The following is a 27,499-nucleotide window of genomic DNA, read 5'->3' as shown; positions in this document are numbered from 1 at the left end:
TCTCCTATTAGTCCTCTTGGTTCCTCCAGAGTCTCACTTCTACCTTCATGTCATAAATACATACAAGAGCTTATCCATAAGTGAGAGAAAACCTTCTCTCACATCTGACTTAACGTGATTATCTCCGGCTGCATCACCTTTCTGCAAATGACATAATTTCGTTCCTCTGTATAGCTGAAACAGAAAATCCATTAGGTGTATATACCACATCCGTTCCTCTCTTGTTGGACACTGGGGTTGGTCTGTAACTAAGCTACTATTAATACCGTATGTCTGTGATGTGTTAACTGAGACCCTCAGGTAAATATCTAGAGGCGACAGAAGTAGGTCATATAATACATCCTTTCATTTGAGGAACCTCCACAATGACTTCCATAATAGCTAGACCAGTTTCTCACTACAGTATATAATGGCTACCTTTGTCCTCATCCTCACCAACACTTTTTAAAAACATTTTTTTATTCTTTAAAGGAATTGATATATATGTGTGTAGATGTATGCCACAAGTGACCATGCCCTCAGACACCAGAAGGCATCAGATCTCCTGGAGCTGAAGTTACAGGCAATTGTAAGTTGCTCCTATAGGTGCTGAGAAACAAACTTGGGTCCTCTAGAGTGGCCTTAACCACTGAGCCATCTCTGCAGCCCATCTGTTCTTTTTTAAATGGCTGCTAGTCCTACAGGGGTCAGATGGAATTGCAAGGTATTTTCAATTTCATTTCTCTGATGTCTAGTGAGAGTGAAAATGGTTTTGTACGTCTATTGGCCATTTTGTATTTCATCTTCTGAGAACTATTCATTATTCCTTTGTTGACTGGTTGCTTCGTTAATCTCTTGTAGCTAGCTTTGTCAACGTCACACAGCTTAGAGTCATCTACAGAAAGCCTCAATTGAGGAATCACCTAGATCAAATTAGCCTGTGGGCTGCCTGCCCACTGTGGGCAGTACCAGCACTAGACAGGTGGTCCTGGGCTATCTAAAGAAGCTGGCTAAGCATAAGCCTGTGAGCCAGCCAGCAAGCAGCACTCCCCCATGAGCTCAAGTCCCCACCCAGATTTCCCCGTGATGTACTATAACCTATAAGGTGAAACAAATTTGTCTCCCTTGAGTTGCCTTTTGGTCAGAATGTTTTTTCACAGCAACAGTAAGGAGACCAGAACATTTATTTATTTATTTTAGTTCTTTTAGATATTAATCCTGTTAGAAATACAGCTAGCAAAGATTCTACTCCACTTTTTTGGGCTGTCTCTCTACACAACTATCATCTCTATTGTATCGCTTTTAAATTACTGTCATCATTTCTTTTTTGTCAATAGTTGGCATTGCTTCCTGATTGGGTTCTATCCAGAAAATCCTTTCCTGTGTCTGTATCGAGTGGTTTCTCTTTTCCCTCTAAGTTTCAGTTTTAGATCTCACATTAAGGTCTTTGGTCCACCTGGAGTTGGTTTTGTACAGGGCTAGAGATGGCATCATTTCCTCCTTCTTCTACATAGGGACATGCAGTGTTCCCAGCACCAGTTGTTGAAAATGCACTTTCCTCCAACATGTATTTTGACACTTTTCTTATAAGGTAGCTGCGGTTGCAAGAGTTAACATCTGGGTCTTCTGTTCCATTGATCTATGTGTTTTTGTGCCAGTATTGCTCAGCATTGCTTTGATTATCCAAGGTGTTCTGTTTCTGCATGGATTTTAGGATTTTTTTTTTCCTGTGACAATAACATTGCATTTTGATGGGGATTGCACTGAATCTTTAGACTTCTTAGTATAACCACTTTACACCATTTATTGTTAAAATCTGCAAACATAGTTGGTCTTCAGTATCTCCAGTGTTTTTGAGGTCTTCATTGTAAAGGTCTTTCACTTCTTTGGTTAGGTTTATTCCAAGGGCTTTTGGGGTGTGTGTGTGTGGGGGGTAGGGTGAACGGGATTGTTTTCCTCATTTCTCTCTCAGCATGTTTGTTAATACACTCAATGCTTTGTAAGATTTTTATATGGTAATTCTGTATTCCATCACTTTCCTGAAAGTGTTTATCAGAGCTGTTTTCTTGTAGCCTTTGGTTCTTCTATATATGAAATCTTATCTACTTTTTACAAATTTTTTTTAAGAAATTTTCTATTCACTTTACATACCAACCACAGATTCCCACCCCCTTCTCTCTTCCTACCCCCCAGTCTTCCCCCCCAAGCCACCCCCATCCCCACATTTTCCAAGTCAAGGTCTCCCATGGGGAGTCAGCAGAGCTTGGCACACTCAGCTGAGGCAGGTTCAAGTCCCTCCCCCCTCAACAAGGCTGTGCAAGGTGTCACACCCTAGGCACTGGGCTCCAGAAAGTCCGCCCATGTACCAGGGATGGATCCCGATCCTCCTGCTATCTTTTCCTGATTCTTAAAACTCCTAATTTCTTCTAGCCTGTTGTTTGTTTGTTAAGATTTATTTATTATGTATACAGTGTTCTGCCTGCATGTATGCCAGCAGGCCAGAAGAGGGCACCAGATCTCATTATAGATGATTGTGAGCCACCATGTGGTTGCTGGGAATTGAACTCATGACCTCTGGTAGAGCAGCCAGCGCTCTTATCTGCTGAGCCATCTCTCCAGCCCATTCTGGCCTGTTCTTAATTATTTCTTTCCACCTACTATTTGGGGTTTGGTTTGTTTGTTTTTTTTCTCCAAGACCTTACCTCATGAGCAACTACCTTTGAACTTACTTCTCACTACTCAGATTCTACAACCACCTCCCTAATACCTCACTATCAGGCAATTACATGGGAATTGAAAATATTCTGAGAAAGGAGGTCACAGACACCACCAGAATAACAGGTCCAAGGATTTTATTGGAGACAGTCTCACCACATAGCCCTGGTTGAGCTGTAATGTGCTAGGTAGGTAGACTAGGCTGGCCTCATCCATAGCCATCTTCCTCCCTTTGTCTCCCTAGCCTGGGATTTCAGATGTGCATCACCACATCCAGCTTTATAATCAGGTTTACAATCTTTGTTGATTCTTAAAGTGGTATAGACATCAGAAGAGACCTAAGCATGTGCACCCTTAGCTGCGTTCAGACTGTTCTATTTAATAACAGAGGATGTGGTCAGCGAGGGCGGGTATACTCTATAAAAATCAGCGTGACTGTAGCGGCTTGTCCTGTGGTGTCTGTTGTGGAGACAAGGCTTAGGCACAGTCAGATCAGTAAGAGTAGACAAAAGCAGTTAGTGAAAGAGGTCTTCGCAGGCTGAGTGAATCAGAGAGAGGTTTCACAACTCCTTCCATTCCCTGAAGTTCTAAAGCAAAAAGTGTTGTCTCTGAGATATATATGAAAGCATTACAAACAATAAATTGCAGAAATTTGCAAATAATGGCCTTTCCTCTCTTTAGTGGTTCTTTCTGCTTGAAATTTAAGTTCACGGAGGCAGGAGAAGAGCTGAAAAACAGGAGGATGTGATAGGCTCTGGGGTTTCCAGGAGGAAGGGCGCCGCAGATCCAGAGGGTCAGCAGCAGCCCAGCAGCAGCCCAAACAGGCTGCAGTGAACCACCATTCCAACTCTCAGGAGACACTCTGCAGTCTCACCAAGTGCCGGTCATGAAGCTGGAGTCTGCAGAGTGTTTCTGGTTCATGTGACTGACAATTATACACGATGAATGCCACCAGTGCAAGGGTGGTGGCAGTGCCCCAATCGGCTGGGCTGCTAACTGCTTCCTCAATACATCTAAACTGCTTAAACTGGCTTGAGGCAAGGGGAAACTGTAAGATCCCTGCAGTCCAAGTCCCTAAGTGGGTTTATTTGAACGTTTTACTGGGATTACAAATGTACCACCACATCTGGCTTCTTTTTACATGGATTCTGGGGCCAAACTCAGGCTCTTATGCTTGCATGGCAAGCACTTTATTAAATGAGCCACCTTCTCAGGCCCTGCATTATTACTTTTACAAGAGGGGGCAGGGGCAGATTGGAAGCTCAAGGAACTCTGACTTACCAAAGGCTTTTATAGGAAAGAGTATAGTAGAGAATCCAAGGCTTCAACATCTGGCCAGTCTTGTCTCACACTCTCCACTGGGTAGTGCTAGACAGGACAACATTCCCAGTGCTCTCCAGGTGTTTTCTCATAAAGTGAATATAGTTTTAGGCACTAGATTTAGTTAGAATTATACTCCTGAATGTCTAGAGGTACAATATTCCTAAGAGTCACAAGACTTGGTCAAGCGCCCAGTTCTCTGACCAGGTTGAGAAAATGCTGGAGGAAAAAAAAGTACTGTTGTTTTGTTTCTGAAGGAGCATAACCTCTGGAGCCAGGTTACTAAGATTTAAGTTCCCATTCTAGAAGCATCTGTGTGGCAAACTGTTAACTTTTATGTCTTGGCTTCCTCCTGTGTAAAGTAAGGAACAGTAGCTGCCACTGAGAACAACTGTGGGCATCCGCAAGTCAATGCATATAAAGTGCCCAGAGCACAAAACCAGCGCTGAGTGTCGCTGCTATCCCTAGAACTAAGCAGCCCTGGCTCCAGGTTCTCACCAGCCTAGAAGGGACTCCATCACAAGCAGTAAAGCACTTGCTGCGCTGTTCCTTCTTTCAAGACTAGGACTCCACGTTTTCACATCTTCTTTCATTTATTGAAAAAAATTTTAGAAAATGGCAGTTAATAAAGGGCACAAACAAATCAATAGGAACATACTAGTGGAAAACATAGAGCATATAAAACTAAAAATGCCACTGGCTTCTTTAATTGGTTAAGAGCACAAAATGTAATAGGCAGGTCGATTTTAAACAAAAAGCTAGTTCGTATTTTTTTTAAAATAATTCTCCCCAAGTCAAATATATATACACACCCACAAAAATGGTGTGTAAAGGAAAGCTCTCATACATGAGAAGTTGTATCCTGGATGGAAGGAAAGAGTTGCTGAGGCAGGGATTAACACAAAGTCAGCAACAAGTTAACAACACCCACTCCCCAAGATAAGGCCTGGCTCTACAGTCCAGGACCCCCCTTCCTCAACCTTCCAAGTGCTGGATTGTAGGTGAACACCACCGCCCAGCAAGGTTAGCGGTTCTTAAGAACTGAGCGTTCAAACGCTGCATGGCACAAAGCTATACTAAATAAAGTACTATTAAGTACAAAGGAAAAGTATGCTTGGCTTTCACAAAAAATGCTTCTAAAGGAAAAACAGTAACAACAACAAAAAACCCACCCAGCAGACCAAGGAGGCTACAGCTAGTGGTCAAAGATACAACTTTGCATATCTGTGCTAGGAAATTCTATTTATCCAGAGTGGACTAAACGGGCATTTTTGAACATTTCATACTCGACCAAGTTTAAGCTTTCTGTTTCTTCCCTACCCACCAGTAACTCATATGATCCAGCAGAAAGAGAGCTTTTAGAATTGGCTATTTTATTTTTCTTTCTGTGGCGAGACTGTCATGGAGCCTGGATATTTCAGGTTCATATGCATCCATGACCAGTGTCCCGCTGTGATCAAAGAACTTGGCGATGGACTTGGTGAACTCGGCTTCCCGCTGCTGCTTTGTCCTCCCACTGATGAAGGTCAACTTCAGGGTGTATTTGTCATCAAACCTAAGCATCGGGACAAAGAGAACGGATCAAAAACCAAACAGATGGGGAAACTGAGGAGATTTTAGGGTGAAGGAAGATGGTAATGGAATACCCAAGAGCAGAGGAAGGTTATTTAAGGGGAAGGAAGGGAATAGCCGAAGGGTAGCAGGGAAATGAGGGAGGAGGACCAATGAGAGCATACATATGAAAATGCCCCAATAAAACTCACCACTTCGTATGCTAACTTTAAAAATCAATTTAAAAACAAACAGGGACTCAAGCAGTAACATACCTCACAAAGTGCTTTTGAAAGGTGGGGATAAGCTTGGCACTGCTGATACAGACAGACAGACAGACAGACCTACTCCCAGGCTTCCTAATTGCTAATTATTATACTAATTATGCTTAATTACGGTACTAATTCTGATGCCTCCCTAGATATGCTGACATATCTTCCCTGGTACAATTACTGAACCCCAATGAAGATGAGAACACACTATCCAAGAAAAATATTCCATGTGGAGGAACCAGAAAGGACAGAGACCCTGAGGACATGCTTACTATGACTGAACACACTATCCAAGAAAAATATTCCATGTGGAGGGACCAGAAAGGACAGAGGCCCGGAGGACATGTGTAGTATGACTGAACATGCTATTCAAGAAAAGTATTCCATGTGGAGGGACTAGAAAGGACAGAGGCCCTGAGGACATGTGTAGTATGACTGAACACGCTATTCAAGAAAAGTATTCCATGTGGAGGGACCGGAACAGACAGAGGCCCCGAGGACATGCCTAGGATGACTGAAGAACAGAAAAAGAACAAGATGAATAAAGAAAAAGAGTATTGGTCGCAGGAGATGGGAGTGTTTGTGCACACATATATGGAACACACAAAACACACACATACAGACTGCTAAGCTGTCCCTAGGAATTTAGCCTTTTTCCTGAACAGGAGATCTCAAACAGAGGACTAAGTGGATGCGAGTTATGTATGTAGAAGACAACTTGCTTTACTTGCCCTGCAGGCAATGACTACAAGCAGGGAGAGATGCTGCAGGGTCCACCACCACCCCTACCCCCCTCTACCCCACCGTGAGGAGTTAGTTGGTAACTGTGGAGCTGACAAACTAGAGCACTCTGGAGTCCAAATGATCTGGACTTGTTAGAAATAAAACTGTCACTTACCCAGAAAGGAAAACTGGGGCAAGAGTGGGCTGGATAATGGGGAAGGGCGTTGAGTTTTACACATGTTAAGATGCCCATTAGGATCCAGTATCAGACAGAAAGCAGGATATATCTACAGTTCAGATAAAAGGTCTAGGATAAAAATGTAGATTTAGAGATCTTTATATAGGCAACATTTAAAGTCTTGAAAAGCTACATAAAGATTTCTCAAGTATAAAGTAGTTCTAGGAATAAGCCCTAATGTCACTTCCAATTTAGAGAAAGGAAAAAAGAAACAAAGGAGATGAAAGAAAAGACACCAATGTAATTAGAAACTTAGAAGAACATGGTACCCCAGAAGACTCATTAAAAAAAAAAAAAAAAAAAAACAGGCAGGAAACTGTAACCAATTGGTCAGTGCTGTTAACAGGCTAATGCTGTAGGATGATCATTCTGTATGCTGTGAATGTGTGTAGCTACTATTGGTTAATAAAGAAGTTGCCTTGGCCTATGGCAAGACAGGTTATAGCCAGGTGGGAAATCCAAGCAAAGATACAGGGAGAAGAAAAGCGGAGTCAGAGGAGACACCAGCAGATGCTGAAGGAGCAAGATGCCAGAGCACCAGTAAGCCACGGACCACGTGGCGAACGAAGATTAGTAGAAATGGCTTAACTTAAATGTAAGAGCTAGGTAATAATCCTGAGCCACCGGTCAAACAATTATAAGTAATATAAGCCTCTGAGTGATCATTTGAAAGCGGCTGTGGACTGGGGCAGGACAGGAAAGCCTCTGACTACAGGCTAAGATGAGGGACAAAAGGTAAGAGCTGCTCCAAGTGACAATGGGGGAGGAAGTAGATGACAGCAGTGACAGACACTGAGAAAAAAGTATGAGGGACAAAGGGGAGGGGACTTTTTTTTTTTTTAAGGCTAGGAGAAATCACAACCTGCTTCTATGTCAGAAGGAATGATCTAGTAGCAAGGAAAACATCAAGGAGAAGGGACAGAAAGGAGCATGCAGATGGAGGGAGTGGGAGCTTCTGACCACCTCTGCCTCCTCAGTACAGACAACAGCAAAGACAAGAGGTGATGCACAGGAGGTTTGGGGACAGATGGAGAAGCATGTAAGATCCTCCAAAGGGATCTAAGCCACGTGAGGAGAAGAAAGGCAATGAGAAGGTGGTCGGCTCCATGAACGGGGGCAGTACAACAGCCGGGAAAGCAGCAACCAGTGATCAGAGTGGGATGCTCAGAGCAGAAATTTTTAAAGGAGAAATGACAATGACTAGGATGTGCCCCATGGAAATACGTGCTAAACACACAGTGGAAGACAACATCATTGAAAGACAGTGAGTAAAACAGACCACAATTCTGCAATAACCATCTATCCAAACATATAAATACTGAGACTCACGGAAGGACATATATTAGAGAGTGCCACGAGCCAAGTTATCGTTAGGAAGAGTTCTGCGGTGAAGCACAGAAATGGCAAAATGTGAGAAGTACAATTCAAAGTAGGTATGTTGGGGAGGAGACTGAGGATGAGCAGGAAGAAGTGAGTGGAGAAGGGGGAATCAGCTCCATGTCGCCATCAGGGTAACAAGGACTACAAGACAAACATCAGCCACCACTTTCAGTATACAGAGGAAATGTGTCTTCCAGTCACAGGTAGGTTTCACTAAAGGAGGAAAAACAGGAAATGTTCACATGGAGAAGTTGTGGGAGATTTTGTAGATAGTCTATAATAACTTGGCTGCAAATGAAGAGGTCACACTACACCTGAGGCTAGGTTCATTGCGGTCATTCACACAACCAATTTTTTTTCATTTATTTTTATTTCTTATACACAAGTGTTCTGTCTGCATGCATGATTGTGTATTACTTGTGTGTCTGGTATCCGTGGAGGCCAAACAAAGGCACTAGAATCCTTGGAGCTGGATTGTGAGCCACCATGTGGGTGCTGAGGATCAAAACCTAGGTTCTCTGGAAGAGCAGCCAGGTCTTTTAACCATCTCTTTAGCTCCAATACAAACAAATTTTTTGACACATTTATACTATCTCCGACTTTGGGCGAGGTCTGAGGACTCAGAGATAAATGACACAATCCCTGCCTGTTTGTTCTTGGGAATAGTGAATGGTAAGGAGTTTTATGCTGTGGAGAATGGTATTGTGGGGTTTACAGTTTACCAACAGACAAGTAAATTTAACTATAGCTCCATGGACAACACTAGCAAGTAAAAATGTTCTTGGAATACCTAATTTAGACTAACATATATCAGGAAAGCCTTCTTCAGAAAGAGGGCAAACAGTTTATCTTGGAGACAGAAAATTAATCAAGCCAGAAATAAGTCAGTTTAAACGGAGAGTCACTGGGCAACTAGAGAAGTTGGCAAACTGCACAATGCTGTTAGCTTCTGAGAGGGGTATGAAGAAATACCCCAGTGGGAGATGCCACTGGGGGCAGATGAAGAAAACTCCAACTGCTGGGCAAGTTTCTACTATATACTAACTGCAGAAGAACAACTCACCGAAGGCTCTTTACACTTGAGTTAAAGCCTGTGCAGAAATATCTATAAATGTCTCTTTTATGGACAGGAGAGCAGAAGGGTGATTACTTAGGTTGCAAGAAATGGGGGAAATAGAAGATAATCACTGAAGGTACAGGGTTTCATTTTGAGGTGAAGAAAATGTTTTTATGACTGTGGTAATAGGTACAACTATAGATACAGGAGGAGTCATTGACTTAAACTGTGTAGGGGTGAATGGGATGATAGGTGAACTTTCTCTCAATAAAGTGGTTACAACACAAGGCAGCTGAGATGACTCAGTGGGTGAAGTGCTTGCCAGTTGATCCTCAGATCCTATGGTAGGAGGAAGAGAACTGACTCCCAAGAAGCATCCTTTGACCTCTACACTTGTATGTACCATGGCACAGGGGCACACAAGCAAATCACACACACCATCACCACCACCACCACCACCAACCACAACAATAACAACAACAACAACACAAACTGGATGAAAATAATGAAATCAATGTTGTTGGATTCTAGAATTATGCAACTCTGTTTTAGTGGCCTGGTGAAGAGGGCAGACTTCTCTAACGGTTGAGGCAACAAAACAACAACAACAACAAAAAAAAAACAGGTAGCGACCCTGCCAGGAGATAGCAGAACTCAACTGCAACATCAGAATGAAAGTCTGTTCCTCTTCCTCAGAGGTTACTCCACAAACTGCCAGAAAGGGGCCGGTGCTGATGTTACTTACCTTCAGTATGAATAATTATGATGTGATGGCCTGGATATGCTAACAAAGTGTGTCATGTATTTTTAGTCAATGACTAAAAACCCGAAATCTGTGCACAACTTAGGCTCAAATTCATTCTCTACCACTTCTGAGCTCAATCCTTTAGGCCATGCTCTTATCTGTAAATATGTGTTCTAAGGTTTAAATGAAGTAATGCATTTAGAATACTGCTGTGGTTTGAATGAAAATGCCACCATAGGCTCATATAATTGAACATTTGGTCCCCAGTTGGTGGCACTATTTGAAGAGGTTTAGGAGGTGTGGTCTTGTTGGATAAAATATATTACTGGGATGGGCTCTGAGGATCTAAAGACTTATTTCTAGTTTGCTCTCTCTGTTTTGTGCTTGTGGCTCAAGACGTGAGATGTCAGCTTGCTCCTTCAGCCACCGTGTATGCCTGTTGCCAAGCCTCCCGGCTGTGATGGGAATGGAACCACAAGTCCAAATAAACCCTTTGTAAGTTGCCTTGGTCATGGTGTTTTATCAAAGCAATAGGAAAGTAACAAATATCTAATATATAATAAATGCTGGATGTGTATTTGCTATAACTGGCATTTCGTCTTCCTAACAGCTCTATGGAGTTATTTTTTTACCTCACTAAACTTCACTTTACGTAATTTACCAAAAGCCATGAGTTAGAAACAAACTCACTGGAACGTGGACCCAGTTCTGGATACCAATGACCACCTGTATGTGCTCCCACAAGACAGAAGAGACTGTGGGGAGTAACACAGAAGCACCAAGCCAGAGACTCCTCAACACACTCAGAATGAAGTCAGAAGACACGGATGCTAAGTGGAGGCTCCCGAAAGATAACTAACCTCACACCTTTGATCTTTTAAAGAAGATTTATCCATTTTATGTGTATAACAGTGTTCACCAGCATGAATTTATGTGTACGACAAAAACAAAAAACAAAACAGAAGAAGAGGTTGGATCCCCTGGAACTCAAGTTACATCTGGTTGTGAGTCACTGCGTGGGTGCTACGAACCAAGCCCAGGTCCTCTTTAAGAGCAGTAAGCACTCTAAACCTCTGAGCCATTCCTCGAACCCAACCTCTGACTTTTGTTAACTGGACACAAGGAAAAAGACAATCATTCTCCAGTCTTCCACCGAAGTATATCCTGAGGGTATCTTCTATGATAAAGAACCTCAGAACTGCGGTGCTAGGAAAAATCTACCAGCTCATTCATCCCTCCACTTTACATGACTAGCACTGTAATCAGCACAGGAGCACAAACTAGTACACTGTGGGTCATGACAACATCCCAGGGCAAACCCAATGCCAGGCGTTAAGAACCTCTTAAGAACCAAGGATGGCCATTACCTTTTGAGGCTGGAGGACAGTTGCCAAATATCATCAGGATCCATTCCTGTAGGATCTTTTCTGTGGGCCACAAGAAAGATGCTCTTCTCCTTGTATGAGGTATAAATGGTCAGAATCCCCATCATCACAAAATAGGTTCAAATAATGTTAAGGGGAAAATATAAAAATATGCAAAGACAACTAAAGTAACAACAAATGACATACAAGAGCCACAAAAAAAATTCTTGACAGTCCTAAGTAAGTTTTATCTTACCACTAAAGCACTGAAAATTTAGTTATTTCCTTTTAACCCTTGTATTTATGTACCTAGAAGAAACAAGGCTCTCTCTGGTTAGTTCTCTAGATACCTCAAAAAGGAGACAAAAGGTACAGGACAAATAGGCTTTCTCATCTTTTACACTGAAGGACAACAGGTCTAAGAATGTCCTGTTACCTAGCTTCTCATGACTTCATTATCACTTGTGCTTATTTCTCGATTTAAAAAAAGGATCAGAGGCTAGAGAGATGGGTTAGCAATTCAGAGCACTGGCTGCTCTTGCAGGGAACCTGGGTCTGAATCCCATCACCCATATGGCAGCTCACTACATTCTATAGCTCCAGTTCCAGATCTGACACCCTTTTCTGGTTTCCTTGGGCACCAGACATGCATGTGGTACAGACATACAAGCAGGCAAAACACCTACCTACACATGTAAAATAAAAAATATATATAGTCAACTAATGTCAAAGTGATTTTGGTTTTAGTCTACTGTGAGACCAACTATGCCTAATGCACATGCAGACACATTATTCCACGGTTTGACAGTGTTAACTTATATTCAACCACTAACATGTTGTATGGAGTGTCATTTAAGTTTTATGAACTAGAAAGGCAGGAAACATGGTGTGAAGCATAAGGACTTTGGAGTTAAGACAGTCCTGGATTTGCATGTCAGCATTTAATAAATTCATTTTTCCCCCAAGTATCCTCATCTCTAAATAAGAATACTGAACTTTTAGAATTGTCAGGAAGCTAAGCGTGGGGGTGCACACCTATCATTTCCACACATGGAAGCTGCTAAGTCAGGACTACTACAAGTTTAAGGTCAGTCTACTAAGACCCTGTCTCAAACAAACAAAAATAGAATTGTCATGGGGTTTCTATATATAGCCATGTAGCACACAGCAATTATTTACAGTGGTAGTCACTAGCACTATATATAAAACATGAACTTTGGATCACGCTTTGCTTTAAACAAATATAACTGAAATACTGTCAAAGTAGTTCTTTTGGAGACTGTGTAACAGGGTTGCTGTCATTGTCTTGAGAATGGTCTCTAAAACTTAGGGTATATTCTTCTAGATTGCTTCAACAGTGAAAATTTCAAACAAGGATATTTAATCTCATTATTGAAGAGTCAAAGGTCACTTGTTGCCAAGTCCAGGAACCATCTATTTGTATAATACTATTTTTAATCAGATGCTTTATTTTATTTTTATTTATTTATTTATTTATTTTGGTTTTTCGAGACGGGGTTTCTCTGATGCTTTATTAAGATGGCTTGCTAACCACCTCTGATAGTGGATTTACTTTATTTTTAAAATTATATGCATATGTGTGTGTCCATGTAGGTATATGCACATGAGAGCCAGAAGAGTTTGTCAGGTCCCCTGGAGCTGGAGTTACAGATGGCTGTGAGCCACCTGACATGGGTTCTAGGAATCAAACTCTAGTCTACTGCAAGTACAGCAAGTCCCCCCAACTACCGCATTCTCTCCAGCTGTGGGAAAGTGGTCTGTAAGATGTTTTTAGTTAGTGGTAGAGTTCCACATACTAATGTGGATATAGATCTCTAATTTTTTAAATTTTACATTTTTTATTTATTTGGGGAAATGTGTATGTATAAAAGTATGTCGAGGCACAGGTATGGAAGTGAAAGGACAACTTGTGGGGGTCAGTTCTCTCACTGAACTCAGATCATCAATCTTGACAGCAAATGCCTTCACCTGAAGAGGCATCTTGATGGACCAAAAAAAAAATCCATTATATATTTTTTTAAGTTATAAAGTGTAAAAGTCATACAAACAAAGGGACAGGAGATGGGAGTGGAGGACCACAGAGAAATCATTCTATGAATGCAAATAAATTCCGTAATTAAGACCATAATAAAAGCTCTTCCCATTGAGGATCTTAGAAATAATCATAGAAGTAATCTATGTTTATCATAAAAAGGAGAGGCCAAATTCTCAGCTTACAATGGGATTTTGTAACTATGAATTAAATATGCATGTAATACACCACACTTGCAAACACTATAATTAGCCTAGCCTACCTTGAATGTGCTCAGAATATTCACATCAGTCAGTCAGTTGGGCAAACTCATCTAATACAAAGTCTACTGTGTAATAACATGGTGAATAGCTGATGCAATTTATTGAGTACTATACTGAAAACGGAAAAATACAATGGTTGTTTGGATATTTTTTTCATGCCATTATAAAAGCAAGAAATCTTAAGTTGAACTCTTTGAATTTAGGAAATATACTATAATCTCCCATCTGATTTTTTTCTTTTTCATTTGTGTGTGGTATATGCACATGTATGTGTTCACATGTATGCACATGTATGTATGGGTACACAAAGACATGTATGTGTGTATGGAAGCCAGGGGTCAACACTAGGTGTCTTCCTATGTCACTCTCCACCTAATTTTTTTGAGGCAGGGTTTCTTACTAAACCAACCTGGAGATCACTGATTCAGGTGGACTAGCTGGCCAGATGGTCCTGGGATCCCTGTCCCTACCTCCTCAGCACTGAGATTACAAGCCTGTGCTGCTCTGTCCAGCTTTTAAGTGGGTGCTGGGGTCCCAAGCTCAGGTCTTTGTGCTTGTGTAGCAAATATTTTAACAACTGGGCCATCTCTCCAGCCCTCTTTTTTTCTAATTTTTAAATGCTATAAGGTTTTGCCAGGTAGCTGGCTTGAAACTCACGATCATCCTGACTCATCCTGGGAGCTGGAATTACAAGCATATGCTACCACATCCAGTGTCCCACTCACTCTGGCAATTTTGAATGGGTATTACTTACATTTTTTTCCTTTTAGCCTAAGGTCACACACACCTTGGATTTCAAACTCATGTTGTATAGGATTTTGAACCCATGTTGTGTAGGATTTCAAACTCATGTTCTGTAGCCCCAGGAGTCCTCAATCTCACTGAAACACGGACCAAATCCACAACTCATGCTCAGGACCTCCCCAGCCAGCTCTTCAGCTTCAAAGAAAAATAGGAAACAAATTCAAACTTCTAAAATCCAAAGCTTTTCTACGAATAGTTAGGAATAAACGGCTTAAAGCAACCCAGTCTAAGGGGAAAAATCCAATGAGTTAAAAGAGCTGGGTCTCACTATCATCGTGTGTTTTTGCTTTAGGTCTCCTATTAGTTAATAACTAAGTATATAGAATAAAAACCTTATTAAATACAGAATATCAATGATATAGCATGAATTTACAGGTACGATTTTTAATGTTAATGCTAACATTAGCAAGCCCTAAAATCAAAGCTTTTATGGAAAGTAAGGATGATTTAACAGCAGATATTTTTGAACTGTTATTAAAAAGCAAACCTGAGCATAAAAAAAGGATATGATATGACGCACAAAGCCAAAACTGGCTTGGACTCTGGAAAGGGGTGCATGTAATCCCAAATCAAAGCCACTATGGCAAAGAAGCAGGAGATGGTACAGATGGTGAGGCGACCGTCAATTAAACCAAAGTTCTCCACGTACTTGTATTTTTCCAGGAGTACCTAGTGAGAAGCAGAATGGAAGGTAACAGCGATGCATCCTTGCTGTGACTTGCTTTTACAGATCCCCACTTAGTCATGTCATGAACTGCAGGAATGAACAAATGTTCTCTTCGACTAACATCTTACCACTCTAAACAAAGAAGCTCAAACCCTCTTTAGAGAATCCCAGGTGGGTTTTTTGTTTTTTGGAGACAAGAGTTTCTTTGTGTAGCCCTGGCTATCCTGGAACTAGCTCTGTAGACCATGCTGGCCTCAAGTGTGCCTGGCAGTACCTTACAAAGTTTTTAAATTCTCAACTTTTCTCATAGGACACAGCTAACATTTTCTTTTCTTTTTGCAAATGAACCCTCCATAGTCTACCTTCCCAAACTTCTGTGTTCTAAGCTAATTAATCTCAAAACAATGAATTACCAATTTTCTTGACACCCCAACATTCATGTTGAAACACACTTCCTCCTACTTATTCTGTGATCATTTTAGAAGCCCTTTTCTGGCTCATTTTCTCACTTTGAGATCTGTAAGGAGATGTATCCACAGGCTAAAAACATGCTCATGAATGTCTTCAAAAAATGTACCTTTTTGGCGGAATCATCCAAAGAATTTTTCACAGCTGATCCATCCCACTTATCAATTTTTACAGGCTTATCATCAATCTTCCACTACAAAACAAATAGAAAAATTGTGCATCAGAAAACGTGGCACCTTACAAAGTAGAATGAGCTATATTCTTCAGGTCTCTGAGTATTTGAACATTCATTCTTTGTCTTCGGATGTTGAGACTAGGCACTAAAATCAGGTGAGTTCTCATATGGATGGTGCAAGTTTCCACACAGAAAACTCAAATCCCACAGCCTAGAACCAGAACACGTGCATGTGCTATGTCAACTGATATATCCCACCCCCATTTAACCACAAATGAGTGCAGAAAAAAAAACTGCTTTTGTTCACCCTAACATTCTATAAGCACAAAATTCAGCAAATATAGATATGAGAATTTACAGACACTAACAGAGAGGGAAGGTTATTTGTCTGAGAACAACTTGAATACTTTATTACCATGTTGTAACTTTAAGACAGCAAATCCAGTATAATCTGTTGAAAACATCAAATTTTCAATTATAAACCAAGTGTCCTAGTTTGCTTTCTGTTACTCTGATAAAATACTATGACCAACAGCAACTTGGGGAGGAAACCAGGGAAGGGATGCGGCTCGGAGACAGTGTTTGCCTAGCATGCATGAGGCCCTGGGTTGGCTCACTAACTTTTCAATTCACAATCATTTGGCTTGAGAATGGATTCTTTTACTGAAAGACAGAAAACACTTCTACCTTATCAACCTTTTTACAAAGCTGTGATTCTATATACTAATATACAATAAGAAAAGTGAAGTCTGTAAAGAGGAATAAATGTAAACTGAATGCTACGTGTGTATGTGTAAAATTAGTGTGCATGTTGTATATGCATATGTGTGTGTGTGTGTGTGTGTGTGTGTGTGTGTGTGTGTGTGTGTGTGTGTGTGTGCGTGTGTGCCCTCAGATCCCCTGGAGCTAGAGTTACAGGTAGTTGTAAGTCATCTGAGAGGGTGCTGGACCAGAACTTGGATCCTCTGCAAAAATAGCAAGCACTTTTAGTCACTGACCAGACCCTAAATTAGCTATATTTAAAGACTTTTTAAATCAAATCTTTTCCCATCAGTGTCTTACAAAACAAATTTTTTCTTAATTACTTATGGTGACATTTTTTAATACTGATTCTCGTAATCTGTTAGCCTACTAATCAAACATTAATTTTTAAAATTACATATTGAACTAAGAATAACTACTTTTTTATCCAAACAGCTAGCTTATATGCATTCAGTCAAGTATATTCTATTTTAATAATCCCAAAGAATTTGTATGCATTATCTGTGAAATAATGAAGTCATTTATAAATTTTTATCATTCCAAAAGAGGACTTATTCTCATAGACCCCCGCCTCAGACACACATCACTGAGTGCAGCACAGTCCAGAAATGGAACTCAGCTCTACAATCTCTCAGCAGTTTCCAGGGATAAGGTGCAGAAGCAGCATTAACACGCTGAATAAGCCTCAGTTCTAACTGCACTGCCTGGTTCGAGAAACTTCAGCAGGGAGAACAGGAACTTTTCCAGTGATTACATAGATCATGAGAAAGGTTTTCATTTGGTTTCCGAAGAGAGGGATGCATCATTTTACTTTGTATGCATGCAAAACCTTAGCCCTCTCTGCTATAGCACAGAGAAATATCTAAACAAGCGGGACTGACATTAAGTTCCTATTTACATTTTGTTACCATTTCCCATCACTCTCAAAAACTGCTCATCTAAAATGTATGCAAATTACATCTCTCCTGCTGTTATTCATGTTATCTTTTCCCCTCCCCTTGGTCTTCCTAAACACTAAGAACAGGAGCAATAGAAAGGAACAAAAAGACAAGGCAGGGGCTGGGAGATCAGTGAGCTCTGAATTCAATAAGAGATCCTGTCTCAGATAAAGGTGGAGCCAGGCATGGTGGGTTATGCCTTTAATCTCAGCACTCCAGAGGCAGAGGGAGACGGCTCTCTCTGAGTTTAGGAGGCCAGTCTGATTTGCACAGTTCCAGGCCAGTCAAGGCTACATAAAAGACTGTCTCAAAAACCAACAAAAAGGTGGAGATCAACTGAGTTAGATACCCACTGTCAGCTTTTGGCCTCCACACACACACACACATGCACCTACATATGTAAGTGCATGCACATACACACAGAGAGACAAGGCAAAGGCAAGTTTGTTTCACATGGGACCTCACAGGATAAATTATGATGAAGGGCAATATGTGGAAAGCAATTACTGTAAGTCTTCCTAAGGACTGCCCTCTTAGTTAGGCAGGCAGATTTTCCAGGCTGGTCCCTGCCTGCTATCTGACAACTTGGCTGTTACAGTTCCCTGCACTGATATAAGACATCCCCTACATGCTAAAAGAGCTCCCTTGTGTCTAAGCTCTGTCAACAATGTGATCCATGCCAAACACCTTTCCTTTTAGGAATCTGGTACAAACTTGGCATAAGGTGCCCACTTAACCAGCCCTACGGAAAATCAAGCACTGTGTGCCTAATGATGTTCCCTGGCAGACACCACTTCACATGGACTGTCTGTCCTAACTCTCCTTACTGAAGGGATGTATTTGGGGACTCTAATGGCAGAGGAACTCTAGAATACCACTTGGTTTCCTGAACACTCCACCCCATGGGGCTATGATAGATCCTACTACAAGCAGCATTATAATACTGAGTCTCATGGTTTATCTAACATAGCACTAGTCTTGGGGAACTCTCCTGACACATATATATTTATTTTTCCTGCTCCTGCCATCTTTTCAATACAGTCATAGTACTGATTTGGAATTATTTAATAGCTTAACTGGATCAGATCATGACTCTGAGTTCATACTATAACTATACAAGTTATTCATATTTATGAATGAGTCATGGTGGTTACTAGAAATCATTTTTATTGAGAGGAACAAGGCATGCTTGTCCTTGCCCACACTTTGGAGGTCAGAAATATCTAGCTAACAAGTTCACAGAAAAAGGGTACACGATGATTTTCATGATACTCAAGACTCATTTCAATTATGATTCTCCAGTGCAGAAAGTTCTACAAAGACTTTTTACTGCAGGCATAGCACTGGGGATCCCACTTCTCAAGTGCTTAGGTAAGTTTTTCAATACTTCTCCGTATTGAAAAATATGTAAACAATACAGGAAGTCATTCTACAAAGACTTTTTACTGCAGGCATAGCACTGGGGATCCCACTTCTCAAGTGCTTAGGTAAGTTTTTCAATACTTCTCCGTATTGAAAAATATGTAAACAATACAGGAAGTCATTTTTCTGAATTAAATGATTTGGGAATTACAGCCTCTGTTCCCCAAGCATCTTCTGGCATTAAGGGCTGGGGATGGGTCAACAAAGGAAAACACTAGTCATTAGGGTAAGCAAACAGTCCTGAGTATAACGTCGTAGCAGGTACACTTTCTTCACTTTAGAAAGTATGTGGTGATATGAAGACCGCACTGGACTGCTTCACAGAGTTCCTTAGCCTGACTCAAATGATTCCTTCCCTCACTCTGGTGAGATGGACACTGGGGGTGACAGCATCAATGTATCAATGAAAGGACCCCACTCGGATTTGGAAAAAACACAAATTTTCTCTCCCTTCTTTTTGTCTACTCCAGTTCGGAAAGTGGATAGAAGCCGCAAAGCAGGACAGTTAGTAGGAACAAGGCACACGGCTGAGGGACCAAATGCTTACAAGGCTAAAGGTAAAACGTGATTCTAAGCAGGAAATAGTAAGATTTTAAGTGTGCAAATGTCAACCAACTTTATGTGTTTTAAGGGGTTTTGTTGGTTTCATTTTGAAAATCGTCTCACAGGCAAATCTCAAAGGTAACACCAGGGACATATATAATCTATAATTATAAAATTCTGCTACTAATGTATAAATTAGATGGGTCCTTTTTAACCTAAATCCTCCATACAGCACCAGCAAGTGGACGAACAGTGAACACTTACAGCAGGAATGAATGGACTTAGTAACATACTAGTCAAAAGTAACATGACAAGAGACAGGTGACCACCTATCAGAACTAGGGCTTAGACAACTTGTCAGAACCATCACGTCACTTCCCAAGAGAAGGAACAGAGGAGGAAAAAGGATAAATATTCCTTTGTGTATGCTGGGTTTGAGATGTATAAGCTCTACTGTTATATTTTACCTCTGACTCCAGATTTTTCTAACCTATAGTAAGGAGATGACAGAAACTGATACTCAGAAGCTGAGATGACCACAATTTCCATCTATACACATTTAGCAAGATCAGGAGTAACAAGTGCAAAAATAAAGGGAAAAACGTTAATTCGGGAAGAAAATGATGTGTATCTTAGAATGCAGTTGCTTAATTTAGATGCAATTTGGAAACCCATGGTATCATCAAGACAAGATTACAGCTCTTAGCAGCACACTGAACCTTTAATTTCAATCTTTTTTTTAAGGGCCAAGAAATACTGTAATGGAAATTACTGGTGTAGGAGTACTTATTAGTGGTTGTATTTATGAGTTAGTTGGAGGTTAGAAATTACAACGTGTCAGTTAAATTATGAACATGCACATTAGTGGCAACTCCAGAGAAACTGATTACTTCCCCCAACCCCCAACTGCTTTCTCCATGGTCCCAAACTATATGGGAGCCTGGCCCCATGGCTCAAGAAGCCTACACTACTGCAATTCTAAACCAGAGCATGCCTGTAATCCCAGCACTTGGGAGGTGCAGGCTAGCTATTAGAAGTTCAAGATCATCCTCAGTTACATAGCAGCTGGAGGCCAACCTAAAATACGAGACCCTAACTCGAAACAACAAGGTTAGGTATATACCTTTAGTCCCAGTGCTCCAGAAGGCAGAGGGACACAAATCTCCTGGAGTTCATGGCCAGGCTGGTCACAGTGAGTTCTAGAGTTCCAGACGAACCAGCACTACATAGTGAGACTGTCTCAAAAAACATAAACACAAAACAACAACAACCCCAAGAAACAGAAAGATGTAAGATGTGAGTCCTTAGTCTACGGAGGGGGGCAAATCACACATTTAAAAACTACATGCAACCAGTTTAGAAACTGCAACTACATTAGAAATTCCTTTCTCGATTCCTTGTGGGAATGTAAAGTGGCATCCCCAATGTGCAATATAGTTTCGATAATTCCTCAAAGTTAAATGCAGTGCCAAGGTGTCAGAATATAGTCTGGTGTGGGGGGTTTCTGAGTGCTTGTGAGATATCTCCAAGAAAATCAGACATGAGTCTTGTGACCTCAGTCTCTTCAGAACACGGAATTGTTCTTGGAATGTGTTTTCACGGTCCCCCCTGGTGTAACGGAGGAGGACTTCAGCTGTGTTAGTCATATGCCTCTATGGAAAACATGCTTTTGCCATGTAGGATTGTCCCTGTGGTTATACGCTTTACTCAGGTGACGCTTCTTAACCCTCAGAGTCTAAACTGTATGATCTCTGACTAGAACTGGCTATTGCAGGGGACTTCAGTGAGCCTCATTCTTAGGTCCCATTCTCCCAGGTTCATGCTGCCAATTAGAGTGGTAAACACCAAGGGAACCTGTAATCCCAGCACTCAGCAGACTGAGGCAAGACAATCGACAGTTCCGGGCCAGCCTGGGCTACTGAGACCACATTTCAAAAATTAGTCAATTAAAATATCAACAGTTACAATACGACCCAGCAATTCCACTCCCATGTACATAATCCGAAGAACTGAAAATGTCCACCCAGTGAACAAATGTACTTATAGTAGGTATCACAGAGCCAAAAGGTGCATGATTCAAGTATTAACTGACAGATGGAAAAATAAAAGTAAAGTATCAGCAGTATCTGTCAGAGGATGGTTCGGTGGGTAAAGCACTGGTCACACGAGGATGAAGACCTGAGTCTTCATGATATTGTCAAACTGGATGCAGCTGTGAAGATTTTTAACACCCATGCACCTGTGGTGAGGAGGGAGGTGGAAATAGGTGAGGACTGATACCTCTCCTCTACATCCACACACAGAAATTTTAAAACAGTTTATCAGTGCCAATGAATATATTTAGGTCATATAAAAATAAAGTTTGAAACATGCTATAAAACATGTTAAATGAAAGACACTAGTCACAATAGGCTATGTATGTTGTGATGGTTTGAAAGAAAATGGCCCCCAAAGGGAGTGGTACTATTAGGAGGTGTGGCTTTGTTGGAGTAGGTGTGATCTTGTTGGAAGAAGTGTGTCACTGAGGAGGTGGGGTTTAAGGTCTCATATATGCTCAAGCCACTCCCAGTGTGACAGTTTACTTCCTGTTGCTTCCAAGATATAGGACTCTCAGCTACTTCTCCAGCACTCTGTCTGCCTGCACACAGTCATGACCCACAATGATGATAATGGGCTGAACTTCTGAACTGTAAGCAAGCCACCCCAATTAAATGCTTTCCTTTATAAGAGTTTCCGTTGTCATGATGTCTCTTCACAGCAATGAAAACCCTAGCTTTCATTTACATAAAATGTCCACAACAGACAAATCCAGATAGAAACTAGACTTGTGAGGGCTGGGGGCTTAGCTTAGTGACATAGTCTTGCTTAGCACTCATTAGATTATCAGTTTGGGTCTCCTCACTAAAAAAAGCTTTCTGTGGTGGTCTGGAGGGACTAGGAAGAGGGACTAGGGCATGACTACTAATGGGTATGAGGCTTTGCGGGGACTTATAAAAATTTTCTGAAATTGTGTACTAATGACTTTCTAATTATACTAAAAACCATTGGACTATATAATCTACATATTATATATTCATTTAAAATTTTTACTTTCAAAATGTACAGGTAACAAAGAGCGTATGAAAATACAAATACCCAGGCTTCAATACTAGAAAATCTTGTTCTGATCTGGGAGGTACAGAAATCTGTTATTTTTAACTAAAACTCAAGGGAATCTGATATGGATAGTTTTCACACGTACTAAAAACATTTATCTAAGGAAGTTAAAATCCAGAGAGGTTTTGTGCACACACAGTTATTAGCTCCACTTTACAGGTGCAGAAACTGAGTTACAAAGAGATTGGTTAACTGGCCCAAGAAAACACATCTGGGTAGCACCATAATTCAATGCTAGGGGCTGGCAAGGCCGGTCCCAGAGCTATGTTCTCAGTAACCAAGATATAGAAGCTGTGTTCTAAGGTCAGGCTGAGAAGCCAACCATGAGACAGAATCCAGGTTATGACGTTAAAAAGGTTTGGATAACAGTTTACAAAAAAAGAAAGAAGAAAAGAAAGAAAAAAAACATTAAGCACCATACCAATTTTTAGTAGCCCAAACAGACTGGGAAAGAGCTGCCCTTTCCAGCTGCCGTACAGAACAAGGCTCGGGCAACTGTGGGGCTAAGACAGTGCAGTCACTTGGAGAGGGAAGGGCAGGTCTGCAAACTTAAAGTCAGGAAGGAACAGGTGCCACTTGTTCCTAAGTCCGGTTCAGAGAAGCAGAAACCCACATCAGTGTGGAGAAGTCGAGCAGCACACTCGTACAACTTGACTGCATTTCTTCACGGCAAGTGAAATGATGGGTGTGCAAATAAAAACCTTCCTCCCACAAAGGGAGAAAAGAAAAAGCAAGAAATCACATCAAAGGGGTTCTATAAAGGCAACATCCTCATTTGAATACACCCTACATCCTCACTCCCTCAGAACAAAACCTCCCCGTTCGCGTAGACCTGCTGCACTCAGGACCTGAGCAGTCAGGGGTTTTTCAGACACTTCAAGCAACATCCTCCACAGCTCTTTCTAAGACTGAGGTGGCATTTTTCCCGCTAAATTCAGGGCTGTAAGCACCGGCTATGCGATGATCAGTGTAGAGAAACTCTCACAGGAAACTGGAAAAATACAAACCGGTAGAACTAAGTCAACTCCCAGGGGCACTAGTTCTGTAATTCAGAAAGGGAACAAGTCAATGTAAGCCAAAAGGCAGTTTTCCAGGAAAAGGGATTTTAAACAGCTCTTGACGATTTTCCCTCTTGTCTCTCATTTCCTGGTTTAATCTTCCAAGTAGGGGGTGGGGGAAGTATACTGGAACAAGCCTGTAAGCTCACCATTAGGCAGGCTGAGGCAGAAAGACCCTAAATTTCAAGACCAACCTGGGTTACAACAGTAAGGCCCTGTTTCAACAAAAAGAATAATCTTCCAAATGTTCCTCTGTGAGAACATTTTACCTCTTTCTGATACCCCAGTAGGGGATCTCATCACCTTGCCATTCCGTTTTTATAGAGACCTTTAACTTTACCAGTATTGTATAATTTAATCTTTACCACAAGCCTATAATGAGAATACCTACAATATTTATTGTGGTAAAGAAAATCAAATTCAGTAATGAATAATCATCCAAGGCTTTAGGTATGCTACACCAGAACTCAAACTTACCCTTCTTTCTGTGAAATCCTATATACTAGTCTATGGCCTTATTATGTGTCTAATTCTGTGAACTATGTGAATAATTTTCCTAAAGTCACTTTATATAGTCTCAAAAGCCTTTACATCCCCCTCCCACTTACGTGACCCCTCTCCAGTCTACCTCTACTATCACTGAGTTTACACAGAGACCCTCCTAGTAAGCCTACTAAGAAATCTCAAGCACCATCGTATTCTGTGTATCTTTCCTCAAGAAAGACTCACTTGAGGACCAGAAAGATGGCTCAGCGGATACCGATACTTACTGCCAAGCCTCAAGGGATTCCTGGGTCCCACACAGTAGGAGAAAACTGATTCTCAAAAGTTGTCCTCTGACCCCCACACCCATGTGCACACACACACCAAAATACATCAAATAAAATAAATAACTTAAGACTTTCTTACTTGATATGTTCTTCTTCTCATTCTCAAAATCATGTCTGAACTCTCAGACATGAAGCCTTTCAACCCAGGCTTCTCACTCTTAGCTATCAGATCTCAAGAACCATTCTCTCTCATTTGAATTTCTGCAAAAAGTACCTTCTGAATACATCAGGTGTTTCCTTAAATACACTTACTTTGAATACGCCACTTCCTATTTGGCTAGTCTGAGTACTCTGATAATAGGAACCTGCTATTTCCCTCCATCACTACATCAAAGAGTGCAGAGGCTGATATATATTGTCTTGATTCTGTTCCCAAGCCCTGTCATACAGTTGCCAGAGACTCTCAACATTTCAGATGAAGAATGGGAAAGGTACTAGGGTTAAGTAACCTGACAGTCTTCATACTTTATTCCAATAGCAGAGATACTTAAAGGCCAAATTATCCTAACACAATGTGCCAGATACTACAGTCAGCTCTCTCTATCAATATTGCACAGGCAAGGACCAGCCAAACATGTACAGACAGTATTCAAGGAAAGAAAAAACAAAAAACCTCTGTATGTCCTGAACTCACAGATATTTTTGTAATATTTAACAACTGTCTGCATAGCACTTACTTTGCAGCAAGTATTCCAAATAATCTAAAGGTGATTTAAAGTATACTGGAGGGTATGTAGCCATTTTATGAACAATCAGAGTATTCTTGGATACCAAAAAATATGCAGTGAATCCTGAAATCAAACCTTCACAGACACCAAAGAGCACTGTGTTTAGTAATCTCTGCCTTGGCAGAATGTTCATGTTTATGTTTGCTGGTGATAACCCAAGCAGAGGGAAAACAGGGAAGAGTCACCCTTGGAAGGCTCAGCACAAGCTATAAGATGCACTGCACCCAATAGAAAGGGTGAATTTGAACACAAAATGCCAACCAATTCCCAGGACACATTCCTATTTCTCAAGAAGTATGAAGAATGTGAGAGTAGTCAGAAGGCAGGGGGAGGTTCTGAGTTCGGGCCAGCTTAGCTACACAGCGAGACGCTTTCAATTTGAATCTAATGACCCGCAAAACAAACAAACAAACAAACAAACAAACAAGCAGAACTGGGGAAACGGCTCAGTGGTGGAGCACTTGCCTGCTAGTAGGAAGAGATGCAGGACCGGAAGCCCTCAACATTATCAGGTATTCATTTCTTAAGCACTAGCCATCTGTTTGGCACAGAGGAATCAGAAAGCTTTTCGATTCAAATGTTTAAAGAAAAAAGGTTTACTATATTAAAGCACCACGCTCCACCCTTATCACATCAGCTGGGAATGAGAACACTGCAGGGGGGCCATAAGATATATCTAGGCTAAATCCCTCATTTTGCAGATGAGTAACAGACATGGGGAGAACAGGTATATTTTAGGTCACATAGCTAGAGGCAGAACCAATACTAGGCCTGTTTTTCACACAGCTGTTTCTACCAGGATGCTGTGCAAAGAGCAAGAAGGTCAATTCAGGAGCAGCCCCCCACCCCTTCTTTTAAGCCCTTATGGATAAGGATGGGTAGGCAGAGTGGAAAATCAACTAGCTGGTACAGACAGCAGGAGAAGAAAAGAGAAAGGAAGGGAATGAAAAAGGGAAAAATAATCTTAAGGCTTCCTGTCAGCCCAGCAAGGAAAGTCAACATACGAATATTTCATTATTTGATGTATCATGAAAAAAAAATTCGCCTAGAAACGTTTGTGAGTAAAAGGCCAGGGAACTCTTTGTACTCTCTAGCAACACGCGAGGGTGACGCTGGAAGTTTGGGAAACACTCTCTTTAATTTCTTTGGGAGATCAGTTTTCCGCGTTGGTGAAATGGGCACTTTGAAGAGTGGGCCTCCTAGCACAATAGAAACGTCATCCTTACGGTGAAATATAGCCATAACTATGAGAAGCTGCGGTGGCGGCCAGTGTGAGGGACCAGCACACTTGCGAAAAGAGATGACCCAAAGAGAAGGCTTGGATTTGAATGTGTAGAGCGGGCAGATTACAAGCGTGCGTTGGTGGGCTACAGAGGAGCGCTCGTCAAGAAGCCGCAGAAAAGGGGGGCGGGGATGGGGACGGGGGGCTCATCACCTCCTGGGCATCCCCAGGGCTCTAGACTGTCCCCAGGACTCAGCTCCTCACCTTATCCAACAAACCACTGCGGCTGCTGCCTGTTCCGCAGCTGGGGCCGCCGCCAGCCCCACTACTGCCTCCGCCACCGCCGCTTCTCCCGCCTTGCGACGCCGCCGCCGCCATCTTGTCTCCCTCCGTGTCTCCCTCCCCTACGACTTGTCCAAAGCCGATTGGCTAAAGCTGCCCACGTGATGCACCGCGCAGAGCCCATCGGGATCCGTAGTTCGGTGTGCTGACGAGGGCTGAGAGTGGCCGCGGGGCTTGCCGGGACGTGTAATTAGAATCTGCGGTCGCCGGTTGCCGCTTACGTTGCTAGCCTTAGCGTCGCGGTTACTAAGGAGTGGGTGGGGAAGACTGTGGCAAGCGCCACCGTGGAGCGACTCCGAGATTCCCGTGAGGCTCGCAGGCGTGCATCCCGCCTGACGGGGACATCGCCTCCGCGGACTGTACGGAGGCGGAAACGACGCCGGAGGCAGGTGTGGCTGGAAACTTAGTCTGCTTGAGTTAAGAGTCTTTCCAGCCCCAGAGATCGTCTCCTAAGAAGTGAGGAAGAGCCAGCTCTTCACCCTTTTCAATTTCTGTTGTTGGAGCATTAACTCGAGTATTCTCTCCAAAGTGACTATCATCTTAGCTGTTAGTAGTGTTTCGTGTAGAACTGTCATTTATTGAGTGCCTACTGTCTACCAGGCAGTGCCCTACATGCACTTACATCCATCCATCCTGTGTCTCAAAATAATGCTGTTTAGACAAGAAAATGAATTTACCAGAAGCCAGAGAGCATGGATCAAAACATAGTTTTTAGTTTTTTTTT

At 41.7% G+C, this 27,499-nt stretch overlaps 2 protein-coding genes across 2 annotated transcripts in view; one reads left to right on the top strand and one right to left on the bottom strand.

Annotated features, from left to right (window-relative positions):
- Window positions 1–2,814: 2,814 nt before the first annotated feature.
- Spcs2 (signal peptidase complex subunit 2) lies at window positions 2,815–26,831 on the bottom strand. The gene is made up of 5 exons (XM_052714183.1): window positions 26,698–26,831; window positions 15,709–15,792; window positions 14,974–15,133; window positions 11,348–11,483; window positions 2,815–5,569 (listed from the first exon to the last, which is right to left on the bottom strand). Exons 1-5 carry the CDS (start codon window positions 26,809–26,811, stop codon window positions 5,383–5,385), a joined length of 681 nt encoding a protein of 226 aa, XP_052570143.1. The 5' UTR covers window positions 26,812–26,831; the 3' UTR covers window positions 2,815–5,382.
- Window positions 26,831–27,499, top strand: part of Xrra1 (X-ray radiation resistance associated 1) — a 75,032-nt gene continuing 74,363 nt past the window's right edge. Inside the window, exon 1 of the mRNA XM_052714181.1 lies at window positions 26,831–27,164. The gene's annotated coding sequence lies outside the window, so the exon portion shown is untranslated. The remainder of the gene's footprint in view (window positions 27,165–27,499) is intronic.

This window comes from Peromyscus californicus, unplaced genomic scaffold (genome assembly GCF_007827085.1).
Source record: "Peromyscus californicus insignis strain IS unplaced genomic scaffold, ASM782708v3 Scaffold_4__1_contigs__length_199733344, whole genome shotgun sequence".
Lineage (NCBI taxonomy): Eukaryota > Metazoa > Chordata > Mammalia > Rodentia > Cricetidae > Peromyscus > Peromyscus californicus.
This window is presented reverse-complemented; position numbering and strand designations above follow the sequence as displayed.